Below are 24,125 nucleotides of genomic sequence, written 5' to 3'. Positions count from 1 at the left end.
GCTGGCAGGTTTTAATTCACTGAAGCCATCGAGCATGGACTTGTCGGAGAGTCACTGTGTGCAGACCTGGGGCATAGGAAGGGAGCCCCGCTGGTTCTCCTGGACCCACCTGCCTGCCTGGCCTCTGCCCAGCCTGTCTTTGAACCTTGACTGATGAAGGCTGTCTCTTGTGGGGCGGGAGGCATCTTAGCTACTGAACATACTCAACAGCTCTAACTTCTCAAACAGAGTGAAATCTTTCCCCCACATCCTTTTCCCAGTGGGCACTTGTCCACTTTGTGGAGCAATGCAGGCAAAATGTCTTCCCTTTTCCAACTGATGAGACCTCAGCTGATGGACAATGGCCATGAGTCACGGAGCTGTGCCTTCTGCACTGCCCCTTCTCAAAGAGTCTAGGAGCCCCGGCCCCTTGTGCAGTCTTGGTTCTATCATTTGCTGATCATGAAAGCTTGGACAAGTGGTTCAGTCTTTTCCACATCCCAGTTTCCTTATCTGCTACTATGGGATGATAAATCAATGGACGCAGGTCCTGAGAGGGGGTCAGGGGCATATGGTGCTGGCACCAGCTCTAGCACTCAGGTGATGGTGTGGTAGAGAGTCTCAGGTTATTGCATCGACATGTGTGGCAGCCTGGCTGGGCCTCTTCTCTGTAGACCCTGGTGGCCTGGCATCCATTACCTCTCTTGGCCTGGATGCTGTGTCTCTATGAACATAGCCTAAGTTTTGAACAACTGTAGTACATTCCAGGCTGAACTTGAACTTGGGATTAATTCACCTTCCCAGATCTATTTCACAGAAATGTCTTCCTGGCTTAGATTCTATGATTTTTTTTTTAACTTGGGCAACTATGTAAAACATCTCAAAGGAGGGTTGTGTACTTATCCCTTGTTCCAGTTCTTTCTTTTATTGTCAGTCAGTGTCTTAGCTATTGACATGTTTCAGAATCCTGGTTTAGCTGGGTTCTGATGCCCTCCTGGGACAGAGGGCTTTGCTCCAGGGGCACAGGACAATGGCTCTGCACCACTGGAGGAACTACTGGATTGTCCACAGTGGGCACCAACAGTATACTGGAACCTGCTCATGCCCACTGGCAAGAGCCTGTTAACAAATTTTCAAGAAATTTGCCATTCTGCATAAATTTTCAGAATTTTATACGACCTTTAGATGGTAGATTGAAACCAGTCAACGCGGGAGTATTTACACCCCAGAAATGGGCAAACCCGACACATCAGCCTACCTCCCACGCCCGGCTGTTAACTCTTTACCACCTCCTACTGCCTGACCTATTGATGTTCCACATCATGGGCCCTGCGTTCCCACTCTCAGCTTCGTTATTTTGAAGAGCAAAGTGAGCCCTTTATATTTTTCATATCCCGGAGCCAAATACTCCTTTCAAAAAATTTTTTTCTTTTAGATGCTTAAGTTAAATAGCATCCAAGAACCACACATAAATATGTTCAGCAGAAAGGATTACCATTCACATGGTGTTCTGGAAATTTTTCTTTCCATCATGCTCTGGCCGAGAACCTACATTCAAAGGACCACGTGCTGCTCGTTTCCCTTGGGGTTCTTGTGGGCTTCCCTGAGTGTCACGGGAACTGCTCCATGGGTCGCAGCACTGGCACACACTGATGCATAGCAGCACTAGCTTGGCTGCAGATGCTCCCAGCTCCCCAGGTTCTAGCACTTAGAAACGCCAGGTGCTCCCGAGGCTCAGGTTGTAAAGGAGGTGGTGTTTACTCAAAGTCACGTAAATTATACCACAAACAAGTTACCTTGGAAGGTGCAAGAAAGACACTGTGCTCAGATCTTTTTAAAATGACTGCTCCCTCAGACTGACTCTTTCCCTCAGATCATGCCTAGGTGAGCTTACTGTCTGTAAGTCTATTTGAGTTTAATTTATGCCTGTGCGTTATAGAGGGTCATTGAGGTGACCAGGAAGTGCCTTAATACTTCAGCCAATTAGCTTTGGAACTAGAGAAGTTGTGTTTTCAAGGTGTTGAGTTTTCCCTAAGAAGACACAGACTGCTTCCAGATTGAGGTTTACCTGGGAGGCCTTTGATACCTTTCTCTTGGTAGACATTTAACTGAGGGACCCTGGCTGAGTAGCCAGAATACAATGGTGGGAGATACCGGCTGTTCATTCAAGAAATTGCCATGTAATGGAGGAGGTGTAGTAAGTGGCTGAGTTACATGCCAAGCACCATAGTGGAAGCATTATCCTGGCACATGGTCAGTAATCCATCAAGGTTAGTCATTACTATGATGAGCCCATAATCATTATTATTATCATAAAGTAGGAATCAGGTACTGTGACCACACAGAGGCAGGCAAATTCATCCCTCCCCCTTTGCCCAGTCATCAAGGAACAAATCACAGAAGGAATGACACTTAGGATGAGCCAGAGACCCATCTCTTCTGCAGCCAGAGGCGGGAGGAGGGGAGAGAGGCCAAGACAAACATCCTCCTAGCTCCCGGTGGTGATCAGGGTGTACTCACAATGAGCATAGAGCGTAATCTGGCTTCCTTTCTAAGCCAGTCTTAGGCCCTACACCCTTCTAGGGTCCTCTGGTCTTCGGCTTCAGAGCACAGTACAGCTTAGTTACAATGCGCCCTCTCCTTTCTGGACCCTTTCCATGTATCCCTCTGATACATTCCCGGTGGGAGCCAGGCCCAGATCTAACTCACTGCACAGGCTGTGTGAGCTGGGAAAGACCAGCCCCTTGAGTCTGAAGGGGCTTCTGGAAACTGGTGATGTTCTGCTTCCTGAGTCGGGGCTGGTTACACCAGTGTATGACTTGTGAAAGTGAATTAAGTGATATGCCAAGACCAAGGTATAGGGAGGAAATATACTCTTTCTGTATGTGTATTACCCCTTGATTCAGTCTCCTCCCTCCAAATGCCTACCATCTCATCCATACCAGGAGCAGAAGGGGAAATGGTGCTTAGTCTATCTGTACTCCTATAACAAAGCACTTCTCACAGTTCTGAAGGCTGGAAATCCAAGTCCAAGTCCATGACCCAGTGTCTGGGGAGGACTCTCTTATTTTGTAGGTGGCCACCTCGTGCTGTGGCAGAGAGAGAGAGAGAGAGAGAGAGATCATCTCTGTGGCTCCTCTTTTTATAAGGATACTAATCTCATCATGGGGACCCTACTCTCATCAATTCCTCTTAACCTAATCACTTCCCAAATTCTCCACCTCCTGATACTATCACACTGAGGGTTAGGCCTTTAGCCTAGGAAGCAGGATTGGCAAGGAACCCTCCCCACCACACACACTCAAGGTTCAAGCCCAGGGAGCTTTGATCCACAACTCCCTTTAGAGCAGGGAGACAGGAACCAATGAGCAAGCTGTAAAGAGGTGAAAAACCAGAGAGAGCCCCACACATGTGTCTGCACTGAACAGATTCATTATTCCTTAGCCAAAACTCTTGGGATCCAGAAGTGTTTTGGATTTCAGATTCTGGGAGATTTTGCAATACTGGTGTATATATGGTAAGATAGCCTGAGAATGAGATCCAGTCTAAACAAGAAATTCAGTTATATTTCATAGACCCCTTATACACATAGCCTGAAAGTAATTTTGCGTGATATTTTTAGTGCTCCTCTGTTTTGACTGTGGCCTTTCACTTGAGGTCAGGTATAGAATTTTCCACTTGTAGCGTAACATTGCTTCCCAAATGTTTCTGATGCTGAGGTTCCCATTAGGAATACTCAACTGGTAACATACTGAGACCAGCAAGAGAAACCCCACCTCTGGAATTGCTTATATTTGTGGGAAAAGTGTCTTCCGGATAACATTACTTTCCAGAAATAATCAGTCTGCCTGTGCTGTCACTAGGGAATAATGAATGGCAACCCATGCTGAGAGTGAACATTGTAACACTGAACATTCACTCACCAGAAACTGTATAGGAGATGAGTAATTTTTAGGACTTTTTTTAATTCCTCAAATTATGGTCATTCCTAACGCCTACTCACAAGTTTGTTTTCAAGTTATCTAAAAGTTACAAGTGAGCTAGGTGTGAGTCAGAAAGAATTCAAGACACTTCACTGTAAGAACACATAATGATGCTCAGTGACTCGCAGCTGTTCCTACACATTCTCAGTGAGTCACATTGAGAGAGGAGGGATCAAAAGTGTCCACAACTGTCCAGAAACAGTGAGTCATCGAAGCATGCTTCCAAAAGGGACTTCCTCTGGTAGAGTAGCAGACAGGCCTGGCAGCTGAGCCCCCAACAGGTCCCACTCACCAGGGACTGAAGAATTGAGTGTGTGGCAATTGCTCCCCAGTAGGATTTGGGGGCACAGTAGAGGGGCTCACTTACACTGCTGTGCATTTGACCAGGTGCCACTGGGATTGAAGACCGCCTGCAGGAAGGAGTCCCCGAAACCATCACTAAATTGCGTCAAGCAGGCCTGCAGATTTGGGTTCTCTCTGGTGACAAGCAAGAAACAGCCATTAACGTTGCATATGCCTGCAAACTGCTGGATCATGGCGAGGAGATCATCACCCTGAATGCCGAGTCCCAGGTAGGCGGGTTTGGGAGCAGTGCTCCCCAAGAGGTAACCTCACGTGCAGCAGAGCCCCCAAGACAGGCTCTGCAGTTCCTGTGAGGAGAAACCTTGTCCTCGCCACTGTATCCCTGTTTGCACCTGTGCTGTGTTTCTGGAGCTTAAGATGTACTTGTCATTGCCTTAGAAGGTGAGGAACTTCTCACTACCAAAGGAATGCACATCTGGGCTTTATTAATGTGAAGTTCGGTCTGCCTTTTTCCTGAAATACTGTGCATGTCAATAGTATCAGGATTCTTTTCCATGAGGTCACACATGCCCAGCACGTGGAGCCAGGGCACTAGTCCATTTAGCACTGACCTCTGCAGGACTTTTGTTGCTTCCCGGATGCCCCAGCAGGGGTTAGGGTTGGTTTTCATTCTCATTCATTTATTGACTTAAATCCTCAAACTGGTTGGGAACTTCTGCTTCATTTTCTGCCCTGATCAAGCCCTGGTTTCTTACATGAAATGCACTTGAGCTGCCCTTTGGGCTTCCTGAATGAAGCAAGGAACCAGCAGACAGCTCCTCATTGGCCTTCCTGGCATAGCCAGTGCTGTCAACTGAGTAGTTCACAGTAGATAAACCTGACAAACACAAATATATAAAATAGGCTTGCAAATATCAATTATATTTCCATCCTCTGTTTCACCCCCAAATGGCCACAGTGATGAAGCTGGGCCCATCCAAAGCCAGGAGCCTCCAGGTCTCCCACATGGGTGCAGGGACCCAAGGAATTGGACCATCTTCTACTGCTTTCCCAGGCCACAGCAGAGAGATGGATCAGAAGAGGAGCAGCCAGGACCCAAACCGGTGCCCATATAGGATGCCAGCACTGCAGGTGGCAGCTTTACATGCTATGCCACAGCCCCGGCCCCAAAAAAATGATGTTTAAATTCAAAACGATTCAAATAGAAATCTTAGTAGGAATTTTCTAAATACAAAAGCTCCTCAATTCATGTTGGTTGAACACAGCTGGATTTCCAAGATGTTTCACAGGGAACTGAGTGCCAACCCGGTGGGCTTCCTGTCTGCAGAGGACTGGGAGCCATGGAGTTCCTGGTGTTTGTCCCCAGAAAGAGTCAACCCTCCTGGGCCTCAACCTCCTGTTTCTGATTGCTATCCAGTGCAGGGTTCCCTGTAGGTTTTCCTGATCTCTCTGGAATTGAGATCCACATCCAGTTTTGGAAGGGCATTGACAGTTGAAAGCCTTTTTCTTTTCTTCTTCTTTTGGTGGAATTGCAGAGCCTGATTTGAATTGGAGAACACTGGTAGTTGCATTTCTTTAGAGCTTCATCATAGCAAGGTCTTTGAAAAAGCTTTGGGTCCTCCTGGTACTCCCTCAATAGAAAACAACAAGGGTTAGGTAAGGGCCTCAGAGAACAATAGACAAGTGCATGGAGGGCTCCTTCAGCCTAGCCAGCTACCAGTTAACAATAACACAGCCAGACCTTCCCAAGTGGAGTCATCGCACTATAGTCTCTACACTATCATGTAGAAGACAAAATAGAATGTCCCAGAAATGCAGACCAGTTCGTTCTCTTCTATGTAGAAAGTCATCTTCAGTTGACCATCAGTTTCTGGGCGGGGGGAACCTTCCGAGCAGCCAGCTCCTGCAACCTGGGGCCCTGGAAGGATGTCAGCCCAGAGGTATGGAAGAGGATGACCATTAAGTGAACCTCACTATCCTTGGTGTCCATTTCAGGAAGCATGTGCCGCCCTGCTGGACCAGTGCCTGCAGTATGTGCAGTCCCGGGGCATCTGCAGCACCCCTGAGAAGACTGAAGGCAACGTGAGCGTAGGGTTTGCCCCTCTCTCCTCAACCTCCATGTCCACTGCTGCCACCCCCAGTCCGTGCCTCGTGATCGACGGGAGGAGTCTAGCATATGCCTTGGAGAAAAACCTGGAGGACAGATTTCTCATCCTTGCCAAGCAATGTCGCTCAGTCCTCTGCTGTCGGTCAACGCCTCTGCAGAAGAGCATGGTGGTGAAGCTGGTCAGAAGCAAGCTCAAGGCCATGACTTTGGCCATAGGCAAGTAATTAAAATGGCCAAATAGAGGCAGCCCATCTGCAAAAGCTGTCTTGTTCACCTGCTTTCTCTCAAACTGAATTTCTGAAACCCTTCTATGCAGCACGATAAAATGGGAAGTCTTCCTCACCTTTTCCCCATTTATAAAATCAGATGCAGGGAGATAAAGCAAGCAGCATGCTCCATATATCAAGCTCACACTGGAGAGCCACAAAATATAGCAACAGCAGGTGCAGGTACCTGTTACACAGTCAGCAATTCAGATCTAGCTTAGTAAGACAGGATAAGGCTTATCCTGTTTCTTGGGACACAGGACGCTAGAGAGCTGTCCATCCCAGGCAGTCCTGGCCATCACAGAGGGCCTGTATGGTCAGCATTAGCCCAGCCCTTTGCAGGGACTTCTGGTCATCATGAACCTCTTGGGATCCAAGGTTCTGCAATGTTGTAAGGATCCAGAGATGGTGGTGATAAGAATTCTCATAGCCTTGTCAGTTGGACTTGATGGATTAATCTGAGACAAGTACCTCATTAAGTGAACCCATCCTGAGATATGAATAGCTGTACAATTTTACATTTATTTCAGAGTTGCATAAATATATCTTTGGGTGATCTGTCCTTGCAGGAACTACTGGCCTCGAGAGTCTTCTGGGCTCCTTTTGAAGGATTCCACAGTGATCACTTGCCTCCTTCCTTATTACTTGCCCCCTTGCAGGCAGCATCTCCATCCACTTCTGGGTCAGATGGAGTCTCTAGCAGAAGTTTAGGGACCCAACATCACCATCTCCTGATGAGGGCCAGGGAAGAGATGATCCCTATGATCCCCAGCAAATCTATATCTGGTGAGAAAAGGCTCTGGAAGTGGGTCATCACCACTCAGTCATAGTAATTACAGTATTTTCTGTAGGAGGTCTTTGACACCACTCCTTGTTGAGATGAAGACTCCTGCCCCATCACCAAGAGGGCCTTCTAATGGGAGGAGGCTGCTTTTTTTTTTTTTTTTTTTTTTTGACAGGCAGAGTGGACAGTGAGAGAGAGAGACAGAGAGAAAGGTCTTCCTTTTGCCGTTGGTTCACCCTCCAATGGCCACCGCGGCCGGCGCGCTGCAGCCGGTGCACCGCGCTGATCTCATGGCAGGAGCCGGGTACTTATCCTGGTCTCCCATGCGGGTGCAGGGCCCAAGCACTTGGGCCATCCTCCACTGCACTCCCCGGCCACAGCAGAGAGCTGGCCTGGAAGAGGGGTAACCGGGACAGAATCCGGCGCCCCGACTGGGACTAGAACCCCGTGTGCCGGCACCGCAAGGCAGAGGATTAGTCTAGTGAGCCGCGGCGCTGGCCGGAGGAGGCTGCTTTTAAACCTGAGTCCTTGATAGGGGTGAGGAGAGAGCCCTGACCTCAGCATGGCCATCCCAGAGACATCATCCTGCACAACCCCAGGGCTAGAGTATCCGCTAGGGAGAGTGCACAGATGGGCACATGCTGTCTGCCCTAGAGACAAGAGAAAAGTATCCATCTGTGATCCCCTGGTCCAGGGTGGAGGAAGACAGGCAGCTCCACCAGGGCTGAGTACTTCCTACTCGTGTCCCTCAAGTGGCCTTCAGGTTCTCCGAGCAGGTGCTGGAGGCAGGAATGAGGGGATTGCAGACTGGATCTGTACCACTCACTGCCTGCCCTCCTCCCTGGAGCTCTAGTGTCCTCACTGGGAACATGGGAACAAGGTCTGCCTTGAAGGGCTGGAGTAAGATGTTCATAGCCTGCTCAGTGCCTGGCTCAGCCCCTTAGTCCCTGGTGTCTGGTATTTGTTTGAAAAGCAAAGGTCAGGTCTTGGCTAATTAAAAAGAACAGAAGAAACAAAACAATCTCTCCAAAGAGAATGGAAAAGTAATGGTCCATGCAGACTTTTAGCCCGTTTCTCTAAGCATATGACCTACTCCTGTGTTCCCAGCAGTCTGTGATGTGAGGGCATTGTTGCAGGTCACAACTGATTCTGAATGGGCCATTCAAAAGCTTTAGAGATTTGTATTGCCTCACAGAATATCTTTATAGTAACCGTACACAGTTATGGGATTCATGTGATATTTTGATACATGACCAAATCAGGGTAATTGGCACATCCATCACCCCAAACATTTACTGAATTTTAGTTTGACAGATATTGACTGATTACCCCCATTGGGCCCAACCTAATAAAGAATAGAAAAATCGCAAGAAAGAAACAGTTCGCAGCCACATTGTGAGTCACCCTGACTGTATATCTGCACCTTGTGTCATCTGTGCAACTTAGGATACAGATGTGCTGTGATTGGAGCTGTGCTGCGCACTTCCAGGAATGATCACCATCACTGAAGATAATGACTTGGTGTCTCTGCCTGCCTTTCTCTGAAGGTGTCAAGAGCTCTGACCTATTCCTGTGTTTCCAAATATTTTCTCTCAGCAGGTTGACAGAATAAACAGAAATGCTCCTTTTTGACACCCTCAGAGGGCCCAAAGTTGAGCACAATAGTTAGTAAACTGACTAATAATCAGTGTACAAAAAGCAAGCTATAGTTGCCAGGGCAGAATTTTACTGTGTTTAGGAAATGGCTCAGGTGAGCATGAGTTGACCACTTGACTGAAGTAGCTGAGTAATGTTGCATTAATGATCATGTTGGTAATAATGACTTTCATTGTACAAGACACTGTGTTAAGAGCTTTATCAGTGTAGGAGCCAACAACTATGTAGAATGAGCACTAAATAAAAAGGTGACTCAGCACTGTTTGCTTTCTGATACATCTCTTGGTGGAGCTAGTAGTCCTAAGTTTCACACTGTGGTTAATTCTGACCACTTAACCCAATTCTCCCAGGGAGATGTGCTGCCTTGTCTCCAGTCTTCCCCAGGACTGTGTCATAGAACTCAGTCCAGTGAGGTCCTCAAGAAGATCCATGAAGTTGATTTGAACTGTGCCTCTCAATTCAAGTGATTTTTCCTGCCTGTGCTGTTTCTAGGTGATGGAGCCAATGATGTCAGCATGATCCAGGTGGCAGATGTGGGTGTAGGAATCTCAGGCCAGGAGGGCATGCAGGTAAAGACCCACCAGGGCTGTCTCAAGAGACCAAGTGGCCCTCATTGGCTTCTTGTCCTATCGTACTGTGAGCTATCCTGGCCTTGCTCAGGACTCTGTCTGGTGAAGCTAAAGGGTTCACTTCAATACAGCTGACATTCATCTTCTGTTAAACCAGTAATAGAAGGTAAAGCGGAATGTCACTTATATTTACGAAGAATTGTTGAACCCGGCGCCGCGGCTCACTAGGCTAATCCTCCGCCTTGCAGCGCCGGCACACCGGGTTCTAGTCCCGGTCGGGGCGCCGGTTTCTGTCCCAGTTGCCCCTCTTCCAGGCCAGCTCTCTGCTGTGGCCAGGGAGTGCAGTGGAGGATGGCCCAAGTGCTTGGGCCCTGCACCCCATGGGAGACCAGGAAAAGCACCTGGCTCCTGCCATCGGATCAGCACGGTCTGCTGGCCGCAGCGCGCCGGCTGCGGCGGCCATTGGAGGGTGAACCAACGGCAAAAGGAAGACCTTTCTCTCTGTCTCTCTCTCTCACTGTCCACTCTGCCTGTCAAAAAAAAAATTGTTGAATAAAGATGTCTTCCTATATATTTCTGTGGCATGTCCACAAGTATATTTTTGTGAAATGGTTCAGAGAGAGGCCAGATGAGTCACCTCCTGCTCTCTGGCTCCTGATGGTGGGTCCGTGGGACACATTCCCTTGACCGCTTCTGAACACTATAGTGATTCCTTTTGGAAAACTGGCTTTGCTGTGATGCCATTGGAACGCAGTATCATGATAAAAATGCAGTGTAACCATTTCGACTCACATGAAAACTAAGCTCTGCCATTTTCATTTGTCACTGTGTCCGTTCTTGATGGGTGATCCAGACACTGAACAAATGAGTCAATTAAAAATGAGCTTCTTTTGCATGTAGTATCACCACAACTTCAACACTTGATTAAGTTTGAAACACAACATTCTTCAGCTGGGTGGAGACTTCAAAGAACAATTTATCCAGTGTTATTATTCCAGAAGTCAGAATGTTGACCACCATTTACACACTGATTGATTCATTCACTGATCCTTTCATCCAGTCAGTAATTATTTATTGAGCACTTGCCTCGTGTCAGGCCTGTGCAGAGCTTGTTAGTTTTTCTTTTCTTTTTTTCATCTTTTTTTTTTTTACTTTGTTAAAAAAGCAATCACTTAGAAGGTCCTCAGCTGGAAGCAAAGTACAGCTGTTCCATGGAAGATTGGATATAGGACCCCCATGGATACTAAAATCTACACCTGTTCAAGTCCCTCATATAAAATAGCATACTATATGCATAGCAGACACACACTCCCACATATTTAAATAATCTCTAGATTACTTAGAATACCTAATGCGATGTAAATAGTACGTTAAATAGTTGCCAGACTACATAGTTTAGGGAATACAACCAAGAAAAACGTCAGTATGTGTTCAGGCCCAAATTTCTCTTTTCTGAATCTTTTTGATCCATGGTTGTTTGAATCCCTGAGTCTGAGACCATCAGATGGAGTGCCAACAACTGTACTTCTATCTTGGCCCGTCCTTAGCACTCCCCTACCCTGCTCCTACTTACATCTCACTTAATACCTGTGTTATGTTACTTGTACATTTGTTTCCTCTGTGAAATTGAAAATGGGGAGCTCTTGTTTGACTCACCTTTGCCTCTTCTCAGTGTGCCCTGCATGTGGGGGAAGCTCAGGAAGCATTTTGTTTAAGGAATGAATGAAATAGTTTATTCATTCTGACTTTTCAGCATTGCCTCTGTTTTTCACTACCACCTGATGTAAAAAACTGATGAGGGAAGCGCCCTTCAATCTCATATGCAGAGTAAACTCATCAGATAAATACATTCAGTATCAAAAAGGCTAATGCTAAGTGCATAGTGGAGAAAGGACTGAGCTGCCACCACTGATCTCCTTTTCAAGGTAGAAGCACAAGCCCCCAGCCACGGGGATATGTGATCTGTGACCAGGTGAGAGGTGATAGGAACAGCACAGCTATTAGGCACATGCTTTGAGCAGGTGTAACTTGTAGGTCAGGTGTGGCTGGATGCTTCTGTATTTATTTAAAGCTTCATCCTTATTGAGGAGGCATTGTGTAAGATGACGCTAAGCCTTCATGCTTTTTCTTACTGTGTGAGTGTCCAGGTGAATCTGACCCTGTTGCTTGTATGTCGGTCCAGTGAGTGAAGGGACGCTGTGCTGAGCACCCCGAGACACACTAGGATGCTGCAGTAGCAGGACGTCAGTGATGGGCGCTGAGCCATGGAGGATGGGCAAGGATGACAAGGTGCTCTCCAGCTCCGCCTAGTGTGGAGGCTGCTCCAGGCAGGGAGCCTGCATCTGCCAGGCAGCTCTGTCTCTTGAGCCTCTGTATTTGTTGAGCAGCCCCTAGAGCAGGAGTGAGGAGCTTTTTCTGCCAAGGGCCTTTTGGATGCTTATAACATCATGTACGGGCCATACAAAACTATCAACTTTAAAATTAGCCTCCTTAGACTTTCTGAATTTCTACCCACAGCTGCAGTTGCCTTGGCAGAGCTAGACCAAATGATTTCACAGACCTTATAAGGTCTGCAGGCCAGACTTTCCTACCCCTGCCCTAAAGCCAAGCACTGGCTGGAAACACAGCAGCTTCCACCTTGGCTCCCATGGGATATCCGGAGCAGCTGGGGACATTTGGAGAGGCGACTTGGACAGAGGGACAAGCATTGTGTTTGAGACCAGATTGGGGGTGGAAAAGAGGAGCAGAAGACTAAACAGCCAGGCACACCCCGTCAGGAGGTTTGCACCTGCAATCCGTCTTGAGCATTTGGATCTCCTCTTGAGAGACGATCTGGAGGGCTCCTTGTGGGCCCACTGACCTCCTTTCACAGATGCCTCTTTTGGCTGAGCTTTTAGAGTGACTCCGTGGAGGACAGGGATGATGCCTTATGGTTTCTGCATCTCTAGGTCCATGTAGGTAACAGTGGGAGCTTAACAAGTGATTTTCTAGAGAATGAATAATGGGATAACTGAATGAAGAATTAATACTCAGAAGGCTTTGAAATCCCTATACAAATATGTTCACAGGAAGAGGTATAGAGACATTCGCTTTGAAATCTTGATCTTGTGGTTCAGAAAGTTGATATTCTAAGGTTTTAAACTTTTCAATCACATGCAGTGGACCTTCCATATTCCTACTTTCTGTGTTGTAGACTCAACCAACCATGGATTGAAAAATATTTGCAAAAAATAATTGCATCCATACTGACCATAGGTAGATTTTTTGTCATTCTCTATTAATAATACAGCATAATATCTATTTACCTATCATTTATGCTGTATAAAGTATTATAGTTCATCTAGAGATGATTTAATCTATATGGGAGGACACGCATAGGTTGTGTGCAAATATTATGCCATTTACATAAGGGACTTGAGAAATTTTGTTATCCATAGGGGTAAGCAGAAGCAATCCCACAAAGATACTGAAGGACAACTGTGCAATAGTGCTGTCCCATTTCAAGCATAATTTACTCTTTTCTGGGTGTTATTTGAATACAGGAAAATCAGTTAAGTGTTAAAGGCACATTGATAGTTTTGAGTCGACTCATCCTCTGAAGATAGGCAGAAAGCTGTCTTTTCATACCATTTTGTTGGATCTTTTGTTCTGCATGATGAAAATTATATGGTGAATGCCAGTTTATTCTGGGGACAAAGTTCCATGGCTTTGGTGTGGCCTGGTTAATTTAATTGTGTAAAGCACAAAACTCAACCAAGCGAGAGGGAAGCTCCGACCCAGGCTTCTCCCCTGTCTGTAGAGGAAGCAGGCTTGCTGTCGCCATGGCTTTCTGCTCACTGTCCACTGCCTGTAGGTGGCATCCTGGGACTGACTTTTCAGGGAGTCCATGCCTGCCCCCTCATCTGTGTGGCTCCTGGGGGAAAGGACACGAAATATGCTTTCCAGGCTACAAGAACATCTGTCTCTGCTGCAGATGAAAGGGGCGGTTTGGGTTCATCTCAGGATTGGAAGTGTGGTCTGACTCAGAGGACTGTAGCTTGGTGGGTGGAGTGGGCTATGGAGAAAGGCAGGGAAACTTGCATCTCTGGGTTTATTGTTTGTTAAAAACAGCATGGGAGAAAAATAAGAGCAAAGTCAACTTTTTAGACGCGTTAATTACACATGCAGTGTTAGAAACCTTCAATGAATCCTATAAAGTGGTATCCCTTGACTGGAGGGTGTGTGGAGATTGGCTTTGTTTAAACGCGGTGAACGGAAAGAGAGACAGTAGCAGAGGATCCCTTGGCCAGCCACACTCACACTGTTTGAGACTAGAGTTTTCCATCCATATTTTGCCTCACAATTTGGAGGAAATAAGACAGACCTTTTGCTGTGTGAGTCATCCCCAATAACAGGAATTCCTCTTCCTTTCAAGGCAGTGATGGCCAGCGACTTTGCAGTGCCAAGATTCCGATACCTGGAGAGACTCTTAATTGTTCACGGACATTGGTGCTATTCCCGTCTTGCTAACATGGTGCTGTATTTCTTCTACAAAAACACGGTAGGTATTGGATGCTGGTCTTCGGATGCTTTCAGTTGAAAAGTCTGAGATTCGTTCATGGGACCATCACCTGAATGATGCATTTCATGTGGATCCTAATTTAACTCTTGATTCTTTCATTACTAAGTCTTTGGCAGACAGGCATCTTCATAGCTATGTGGGGTAAACCACATGGCCGTCTCAGAACGCTGCCCCACTTACAAGAGACCTCTAGAAATCTGCTGTGAAGCAGCTGGGTTCCTCCTTGTGGTTTCTGCCTCTGATGACTAGCAGCTGAATGCACAAACAAGGAGACCAAGTAAATTAACTCTTGGGTTCATGACCTTCCAGTGTAATCCTGTAAATCTAATTGTCCAGACACCAGTTCTCCAATGTCAAGATTATCCTGTACTCTTTTAAGTAAAGAATAAAATGAAATCAATTAAAAGGTAGATTTTTTCTAGTTTCTTAGAAAACTCCCTATAATAACTCTAAACTCCCCTCAGTACTCCAGTACTCCTCTCATTCATGTTCTTAAGTGTTTGTAATGAAATCTTACCCTCACTTCTCTATTGTCATCCTCTCCCATCCCTTCCCTCACACTCGTTTTTACAAACTTCAGGAAAACACATACAGATGCTCAGAACAAGTCAAGGAGCGTTTAATTTGATAGGTTTTGTCCTAGAAATCAAGTCAGAGTAGGTTGTGCCTGGGATTACATCCAAGGAGAACTATGCCGCTCTGCCCTTGTCCCGCTGCTTCACTCCTCCCCCTTGATGTTAAATCTCCAGCTGGGTGAGGCCTCAAATGCACAGTTGCACAGCGTCAGGTTCCTGCCTCCCACAGAAATAGGTGACTAAGCTGAGGAAACCCCAGCCCTTTTTCTGTCACCCATTAATTGTAGGAAACCAAGCAAGTCACCTGTGCTCCTTGACTTAATGATGGGCTTATGTCCAGGTAAATCCACTGTAGGTTGGAAATATCATTTCAAAAATATTCGTGGTGCAGCTAACCGGCTGAACAGCCTAGCCCATCAGCACACCATGCTGCAGGGTATCAGATGTTCACCCTTGTGATTGTAGAACTGACTGACAGTTGCCACTTTCCACCATCGCCAAAGAGGACAGGGCCTTGTGTGGCTAGCCCAGGAACAGATCCAAACACAAGATTCAAAATATGGTTTCGACTGAATGTTTATCATTTCCACACTATTGTAAAGTCCAAAATTTGTAAATTGAACCGTTGTTAAGTCAGTGTGACTGTCTAAATGTGCCTTCTTTGGAATTTTTTTTTTTTTTTATGAAAACACAGGAGTTGAGCCAGCTGATCTCTGTAGGTATCAATTAGAATTTCTCAGATGGAGGGATAGTGAGAAGTTTTAGCATAAACCATTCCACATTTCATATGCACCAAAGTCCAGAGTGGCCTCCTGGACTGGGCCCAGCTGCCTTCCTCCATGAGTTGTCCTTGGAGGGCACGGGGGGGGGGGTACCTTTTTTTATTCCATATAAGATGGAATATTAAACAAGCATTAATCTCTGTGAGGAGTTCAAGGATAATCACTCTGCCTCCTAGAAGGAGAAATTCATTAGTTTTAGGAATAAATTGGCCTTCCTTCCAATAAAGAACAGAGAAGAACAGTTTCCATAGCAACAGTGTTTTGGGAAAAAAGCTTTTTGGTACTACAGTGGAAAAAGAAAAACTCAATTATCTGAGTACTTATCTACCTCCTCTTGACTCCATTTGCCCATCGGTGACTCATTAGGCTAAACCTGTCAGGGTGGGTGAGAGAAAGTTAGCGGGGGGAGGAAGAAAGAGAAGAAAGTCAATGAGAAAATCTTTGCCAGCTTTTAAGTGCAGAGGGGCAAAGTTGCATAATAAGAGGTTTAAATTACAGATGGACACAGAGCTTGAAGGATACATGTCATTGCAGGTTATATCAACACAGACTATTATTTATTTTGATCTTTTTTTAAAGATTATTTATTTGAAAGACAGAGTTACAGAGAAACAGATGCAGAGAAAGAGAGAGAGGTCTTCCATCCGTGGGTTCATTCCCCAAATGCTGCAATGGCCAGAACTGGGCTGATACGAAGCCAGGAGCCAGAAGCTTCTTGCAGGTCTTCTACTTGGGTGCAGGGGTCCAAGCACTTGAGTCATCTTCCTCTGTTTCCCAGGCCATTAGCAAGCATCTGGATTGGAATTGGAGCAGCCAGGAATCGAACCGGATCCCATATGGGATACCGACACTGTAGGTGGCGGCTTTACCTGCTACACCACAGCGCTGGCCCCCTCTTCTAATCTTTACAACAAGCCATTTTCAGGTCAAGAAACCAAAGCTCAGAGAAGTTGTTCAGAGACTGAGTCAAGATCAACAGATGGATAGTGGCATAAGCATTACATAACAGTTAAGACACCACTTGGAACACCTGCATCCTGTATCTGAGTGCCTGGGTTTGAGTTTCAGCTTCTTCTGGTTCCAGTTTCCTGCTAGTGTGTACCCCAGGAGACAGCAGGTGATTCCTCAAGTAAAATTGAGTCCCTAGCACCTATATAGAAAGCCTGAATTGAGTTCCTGACTTCTGGCTTCAGTCTAACCCAGCCTTGATCTTTGTGGACATTTGGGGAATAAACTAGCAGAAGATGGGATTGCTCTCTCTCTCTTTCTCTCTGTAAATAAATAAATTTTTGATAGTTACAACTCCAGAACCAAAACCTAGACCTTGTGCCCAACAGAGAATGTTCCCTGTATCATTGTCCTTTTTTAAACATGTCCAAGACCCCCAGGCAAACCCATCTGTGTTGGAACATGTTGGGTTCATTATTCATGCTTTGAGGATGGCCAAGTCATTTAACATCTTGGAACCTCAATCTCCTTTCTCTAAGTGGGGTAAGAACACTGGCCCTGCTTGAGCCTTAAACAAAGGAAATAACAAAACTGCTGACAGCTAAGAATATAGCATGGATGAGTACCTGCAGTATGCCAGGAACTCTGGTGAGTTCTTTAAATACATTAAGTCCTTTAATTCTCACGACTTCATAGGTAAGTATCACTGATTTGCCCATGCAATGGATAAGAAAACTGTGCCAAGTTGCACAGCTAATCAGTGTAAGAATGCTTTGGAGAGCTGGCATTTTGGCATACCTGGTAAAGCCACCACATCAATGCCAGCATCCCATGTGGATGCTGGCTCAAGTCCTGGCTGCTTCACTTCTGATCCAGCTCCCAGCTAACAGCCTGGGAAAAGCAACAGAGGCTGACCCAAGTACTTGGGCCTCTGCCACTCACGTGGGAGACACAGCTCTTGACTCCTGGCCCAGCGCTGTCCCTTGCTGCCATCTGGGAAGTGAACCAGCAGATGTAACATATCTCTCTCTGTGTGCGTGTCTCTACCTCTCTTGCTGTAATTCTGACTTTCAATAAATAAATAAATCTTTAAAAAAAAAAAAAGAAAAAGATAAAGAGGATTTGGCACTGTGGCTTAGCAGGGAAAGCCACTGCCTGCTGTGCTGGCATCCAATGTGGGTGCTGGTTCAAATCCTGGCTGCTCCACTTCCAATCCATCTCTGCTATGGCCTGGGAAAGCAGCAGAAGATAGCCCAGTCCTTGGGCCCCTGCACCCACGTGGGAGACCCAGAAGAAGCTCCTGGCTCCTGGCTCCTGGCTTCAGATTTTCCCAGCTCTGGCCATTGCAGCCATTTGGGGAGTGAACTAGCAGATGGAAGACCTCTCTCTCTCTCCCTCTCTCTGCCTCTGCCTCTCTGTAACTGCATTTCAAATAAAAATAAATCTTAATTAAAAAAAAAAGAAAAAGGTAAAGAGAGACACAGTGATGTGGCCACCCATAGGTTTTGCTAAGAGTCACAAACAAAGGAGAGGTACCAGGGAAAAAGCCCCAGATTCATATCCTACCAACTCTTCTGAAATGCGAGCAGCCCAACAGTCCCTGTCAAACCTTGAATGACATGTGACTCTTCAGACACAAAACCTCTTCCCCCAAAGGCTGTTCCTGGGAAGTCCACGTTCTCACAGCCAAGTCCTCCAAGGAAGATGATGCAGGGGAGAAGGACAAGGAGGGACAGGCAGAGGCCAACACTGGGGCTCAAAGTTGACACTGACTTTGGTAGAAACTGCTGCCTGTCAATGTCTTCTTTACAGAAAACTCTGCAAACCTCCTAGATCCTTTGGGTGAGGTTCTACAAGGGCATCTAAAGAAGTGCCTGTTCTCATTCTTCCTTTCTTGATTGCAGATGTTCGTGGGCCTCCTGTTTTGGTTCCAGTTTTATTGTGGTTTCTCTGCATCTGCCATGATTGACCAGTGGTATCTAATCTTCTTTAACCTGCTCTTCTCATCGCTTCCCCAGCTTGTGACTGGGGTGCTAGACAAGGATGTGCCGGCCAGGGTGCTGCTGTCTGAGCCGCAGCTCTACAGGAGTGGCCAGAACATGGAGGTTAGGACCCAACCCTTCAGAGTCTGTCTCCCTATCAGTGGATATCTGGACAAATTGTTGAAGTCTAAAATCCGACCTTTGGGAAGACAAATGGACTCTGTCTACTTGGGTCTGGCAGTACATTTAGTATAGGGAGTGAAAACTGTTTTCACTCCCCAGATTTCCAGGAGCCCAAGGAAAGCCTTCCTGGGGTCTGAAAGTCACAAGTGGTGACTGAGGCCCAGGTGGGATTCTACAAAATCAAACAAAAAGACTTGATTTATTGTGAATGGGAGTTAACAAGAGGACAAACCGACAGGGAAACTGTTGATGTATTGAAAGAACAGGTGTATGTTGCTATCAATATCCTGCGTAGATTGACACACTAACAGCCAGCTGCTTCTGGCGGCATGCAAAGGCCACAGGTTGGACAGATGAGGAGGCTTCTGCTTGTTCCCTTGATGTACCTTGTCACGTGAGGGGAACTCATATCCTTAATCAGGCTTCAGTGTCCTCACCTGACTCAGGACGAAGACACTGTCCTGTGGAGTTAGGTGACCAGAAGGAAGAGGGTAGCCAGCACTTTCCAGTGCTTAGTAAATTCTCCTGCCTTCTCTGCATAGCTGCAGGCAGGATCTGACCAGCTGTCTGGAGACTTTAGCAGGGCCACAAACCAATTTGGTCACCCAGATAATGAAACCTCCATTCTTCTACATCCAGGCTAGCATTGCCTGTGGGTTTAGGGCTTTTAAATTTTAACATTAGGATGCATCCATCATCTAAGTTTAAAGGTTAAGACCCACTTACATTTACACTATGGAGTACTACTCAATTGTAAGAAAAAATGAAATCCTGTCTTTTGCAACAAGATGGTCGCAACTGGAAACCATTATGCTGAGTGAAATAAGCCAGTCCCAAGAAGACAGATATCATATGTTTTCAGTGATCAAAGGTAATGAGCAGAGTACCTGAAATATAATGTATTGAAGTGAAATAGACATTTTGACAGTTGGTGATGTTTGTAGCCCTTGTCTCTTTTTTGACGAACAGTGTTTTATTTTGCTTTCTTTTGTTTTCTCTACATACTATTTGTTGAACTCTTTCTCTTAAGGTAGTGTTCACTATACAAGCGTTAAATGTACTAAGAAAAAAAGATCATTGTGGAAATTGAGGGATTGAGAGTGAGAATATGAGGGGAAGGGAGAAGGTTTGGGGCGTGGTGGGGGGAAATACCACCATGTTCCTATAATGATATGAAGGAAATATATGAAGCTTGTATAACTTAAATAAAATATATATTAAAAACAATAAATGAAAATAACATATACAAATCACTAATTAATTAAAAACAAAAATTGAGGAAAAAACAAATGCCAAAGGAAGCAATCGTATCACAGTGATGTTTCTTTTAGAGTGAAGAAAAGATTGTCTGTCCTGTAAAATTTAGTTCTTGATCTCCTCACAATAGTTGTAAACAAAATAAATTTCAACTAAGGCATTGATGTTGTAAGACATTTGGTGATATATTCAAACTGGTCAGTGCTAATGCCTCACTTAGTGCTCATTTCTCACTTAGAGAAATCTAATTGTACAAGATAGAAACAAGACATTTTACAAACATGGGGAATGAAAGAAAAACTATGTCTGAATAGTTAAGGGTTAAAATAGATTTGTATGTCATCACTAACATGCAATTCTACCATCATTCCCACAGTAATCAGTGTTGGAGAAACTGAAGGTTCAGGTGTCAATCAAGTATTTCTTTTGACTTCTTGTCCAAAATAAAATCAGGGTAACTCTTCTAATTTGGTTACGTGGCAGGTAAAAATTTTGTACCAACTCACTGAACTAGTGAATTCTTATGTCAGATTCTTCTGTCCTAAGACAAAATGTAGATCAGCCACTGGTCCAATTTATCAATAAAATAGATCTTCTCAAAAAAAAAAAAAACACATTTTCAGCGACTCACCACAAAGGGAGACAAAATTGCAAAAAGTAGGGGAAATAGGAAAACTCAGACTTGACAGAAAGCTCAGAATAACAGGTGCTCTTCCTTCTCAAGAGGGGCATTCCCTGATAGACTTGGAAAGTGGTTTCATGTTTTCACTGTCAACCTGGAATGACTGCAGCTCTTCTTGTACAAAGGCTCCCAGTAAGCGACTCAGCTGCAAATCATCCATGAGCATCTATGTACTTGTTTGTTCACAGCCAGATGGGGGCCTCAGCTCTCCGGAAGTCCTAAGCTAACAAGCTTTGCGTGACTGCCTGTGCCATGATGCTCTAGCATACCAGAAAACATCACTTGACAAGACAAGCACTTATCTATAATCTCCTGGCTTTTTTTTTTAATTTGTATGTTTGTGTCCCAGGAATATCGGCCATGTACGTTCTGGTTAAACATGGCAGACGCTGCTTTCCAGAGCCTGGTTTGCTTCTTCATTCCTTACCTGGTAAGTGCACAGGTGGTATAGTTTTTCCCACTGACAGCATCCATGGGCCCACAAACAAGGGATGCCCCTGTCTTTCAGGCCTATTACGACTCAGAAGTGGACATGTTTACCTGGGGGACCCCCATCACAGCCATCGCGCTGTTCACCTTCCTGCTGCACCTGGGCATTGAAACCAAAACCTGGGTAAGAGTCACTGGCATGGCCACTCATGCTGCAGATGCCTGGAGAGCCAGAAGTTTTCTGAGCAAACAAGAGACTGCAACACCAGCCTCACTGTGATAAGAAGGAAGCTGACACCATCCAGAGCCCCGTGACATAGGGAGCCCCACACCTCACACTTCTGGGGAGCTCTTAGCTCCTCCCTGCCTTCTCTCACCTCCTCCACCTCCACACTCTCTCTTTGCCCTCTTGTCTTGCCCTCTGCTGCCCACTGCATCTCACCACCTGTGTATGTCAAGGGTCTTTGTTTTTCCTAAGCACTTAGAACATCACGCTCATTTATTGATGATTAAGACATTTGTTTTCATGTCATTGTTGTCATTTTCAGTTGAAATAAAAGCCCCCCTTTTTTTTCTCCTTCTATCTCAGACCTGGCTCAACTGGATAACGTGTGGCTTCAGTATCCTTTTATTCTTCTCCGTGGCCTTGGTGTACAATGCATCTTGTGCGACATGCTATCCTCCATCTAACCCATATTGGACCATGCAGACATTACTGGGCGACCCCCTATTTTACTTGACTTGCCTCATAGCACCTGTTGCTGCGCTACTGCCCAGGTGCGTATCCGAGGTGGTGTATCCAAGTCTTTGCTCTGAGTGTCCCCATTGCCTTTGCTCCTAATGAGCCTTGGGAAGCTGCAAGGCACCACCCATGACAATGTCTGACTTTGTTTTTTTAAATGTGCTCTTTCCAGATTGTTTTTCAAAGCCCTCCAGGGGAGTCTTTTCCCTACCCCACTTCAGCTGGGACGTCAGTCGGCCAAGAAGACCCCCAAGAAGCTCAGCACTTCCAAAGGGAACCTTGCTCAGGAGCCCCTCCCAAGAGACCAGAGAACCGAGGACTCAGAAGAGAGGACCATCGGCCCTTCCGAGTCTCTCTCTGGGGACTTTGCCTCCCAGGCTTCATGGCACACACCGCAGCTGACCTGTTCCCCAGAGGCCAGTGGGGAGCCCAGCGCGGTGGATATGAGTGTGCCCGTGAGGGAGGACCCCCTTCCGGAGGGGCTGAGTGCTCAGACCCCAGAGTCTTCCACACCAGGACAGGATATGCCAGCAGACTGTCCTGGGGACTCCAAGAGGAAACCCAGCAGTACGGGCAGGGCAGCCCCCCTGTCGTCCCTCTTCAACCTGCCCAACTTCAGCTCCCTCAACTGGATCTCCTCCCTGTCTCTGGTCAGTGGGCTGGGCAGTGTCTTGCAGTTCTCCCGAAGTGGTTTGCAGATGGACAAGCGGGATGGCGAGTTCCTGTCCAGACCCCCGCAGCCAGATCAAGACCTGCATGACTTGCGGGGACACGCCACGGACTACTTCTAGGAGCACCTTCCAGTGACCACGGCTGACTGCAGTCACACTGAAAACCTTGAAATGGCCCTTTTTTATATATATGACATAGATGTGAATATTATTTATGTTTATTATTTGCACAGAAGAGTTCTAGGAAGATGTATTTTTTAAACGTTTCCAAGGCTAACACAGGAAACGAGAGGTACCAAAGAAAGTTTATTTTTTGAAGTTCTACGTAGAGTATATTGAGAAGAGAAATAAGAGCTTTAACATATATAAAAGTTTCAAGAAGAGTGACACTTGAGAAGTGTGTTTAGATTTATTTTTTCATCTCATTTTGTAAGAAGAGGCAATATGATTGTTTTTATCAACAAGCATGACCTTTTTTCTCCCCGAATTTAAGTGTGTGATTGAATTCAGTGAACTTCAGATGGGCGTCGGTGGGACAGAGGGGTCGATGTTGGAGGGGAGAGTGTTGGGCCCCCAAGGCAGATTCCCCCACTGGCTTCCAATCCCACCAACATGGGAGGGTTGGGGCTCCCCTTCACCCCAAAAAGGGAAAGTGAGACCTGAAGAGGAATTCATGTGTGCAGTTCATTCCGGTGCCCAATCCTATGCAGGCATTTCACGAAGATCATCTTGTAGGTATGACAGCCCCTCTGCAGCATTTTGCCTGTTGAAATCATAACAAGCAATAAACAACCTTCACCTTGCAAAGAGCATGTCCAGTAGTTGCCACTGTTTTGTGAAGTTGTGACCTCATGGAGTGTTCTGAATACTGCAGGGTAATTCTTCATAGCAAGTGCTTTAGATGCTATGAAGACAAGATTCAGTGCATCTAAGCCACGATGCCCATACGACCCATCACACCACACTCTGTGCACCAGGCTTCCAGACCAACCAGACCCTTGTCACCAAGAAGCTAGGATTTTTCAGAAATTATCTTCAGGCCCTTTGTCTAATGAGCCACTATTTCTGTCCCTCTAAAAAGAGAAAAGGAAAATCTGAAATGATACAAATCAGACAATTACATGCAATTATTCTCTGAGTTCTCTTTATATTTTGTCAAACCAATAAGTCACCTGCTGTGCTCAGCATTGGGAATATGAAGTTAGTAGGGTGTGATGTCTTCTGTGTGGGACTTATGGCTCCTGCAGGTACCTCTTGCTGAAAACAGCAGTGTAGAAGGGGCAAAGGACCTGAGGACGAATTCCTGAGCATAGCATACATGGTCAGAATGGCTGGTTATTCAATGAATGTGACCCACTGCAAGTAACAGAAAGTGCACCTCCTTCTGGTCAAACAAAGGAAAGGCACAAACTCCCTGTCTGCACGTCCAGGAAGAGGGTGGGCTTCAGGCTGATTGGACTCAACAACACAGATCCAACATGTGATATTTTGAGTGTGTCCCCCCAAATTCCAATATTTGAAACTTAACCCCCAATCAGCAGTCTTGGCAGGTGGGCCCTCTGGGGAGGTGTTTAGGCCATGAAGGCTCTGCCCTTGTGGATGAATTCATCCTGCTATAAAATAGGGCTTGTGGGAGTCATTTCACGCTGGTGCCCTTCCACCTGCT

General features: G+C 46.0%; 1 protein-coding gene across 1 annotated transcript in view; it reads left to right on the top strand.

Annotated features, from left to right (window-relative positions):
- Nucleotides 1-23,271, top strand: part of ATP10A (ATPase phospholipid transporting 10A (putative)) — a 181,647-nt gene extending 158,376 nt beyond the window's left edge. Inside the window, 10 exon segments of the mRNA XM_051822233.2 lie at nucleotides 4,350-4,534; nucleotides 6,261-6,588; nucleotides 9,571-9,647; nucleotides 14,062-14,187; nucleotides 18,418-18,618; nucleotides 20,967-21,047; nucleotides 21,126-21,230; nucleotides 21,636-21,823; nucleotides 21,961-22,475; nucleotides 22,478-23,271. Of these exon segments, the coding sequence (XP_051678193.2) occupies nucleotides 4,350-4,534; nucleotides 6,261-6,588; nucleotides 9,571-9,647; nucleotides 14,062-14,187; nucleotides 18,418-18,618; nucleotides 20,967-21,047; nucleotides 21,126-21,230; nucleotides 21,636-21,823; nucleotides 21,961-22,475; nucleotides 22,478-22,548 (1,877 nt within the window). The 3' untranslated portion in view covers nucleotides 22,549-23,271.
- Nucleotides 23,272-24,125: the final 854 nt, after the last annotated feature.

Source organism: Oryctolagus cuniculus, chromosome 12 (assembly GCF_964237555.1).
Source record: "Oryctolagus cuniculus chromosome 12, mOryCun1.1, whole genome shotgun sequence".
NCBI classification, from domain to species: Eukaryota; Metazoa; Chordata; class Mammalia; order Lagomorpha; family Leporidae; genus Oryctolagus; species Oryctolagus cuniculus.
Note: the sequence above shows the minus strand (reverse complement) of the source record. Positions and strands in the feature narration are given on the sequence as shown.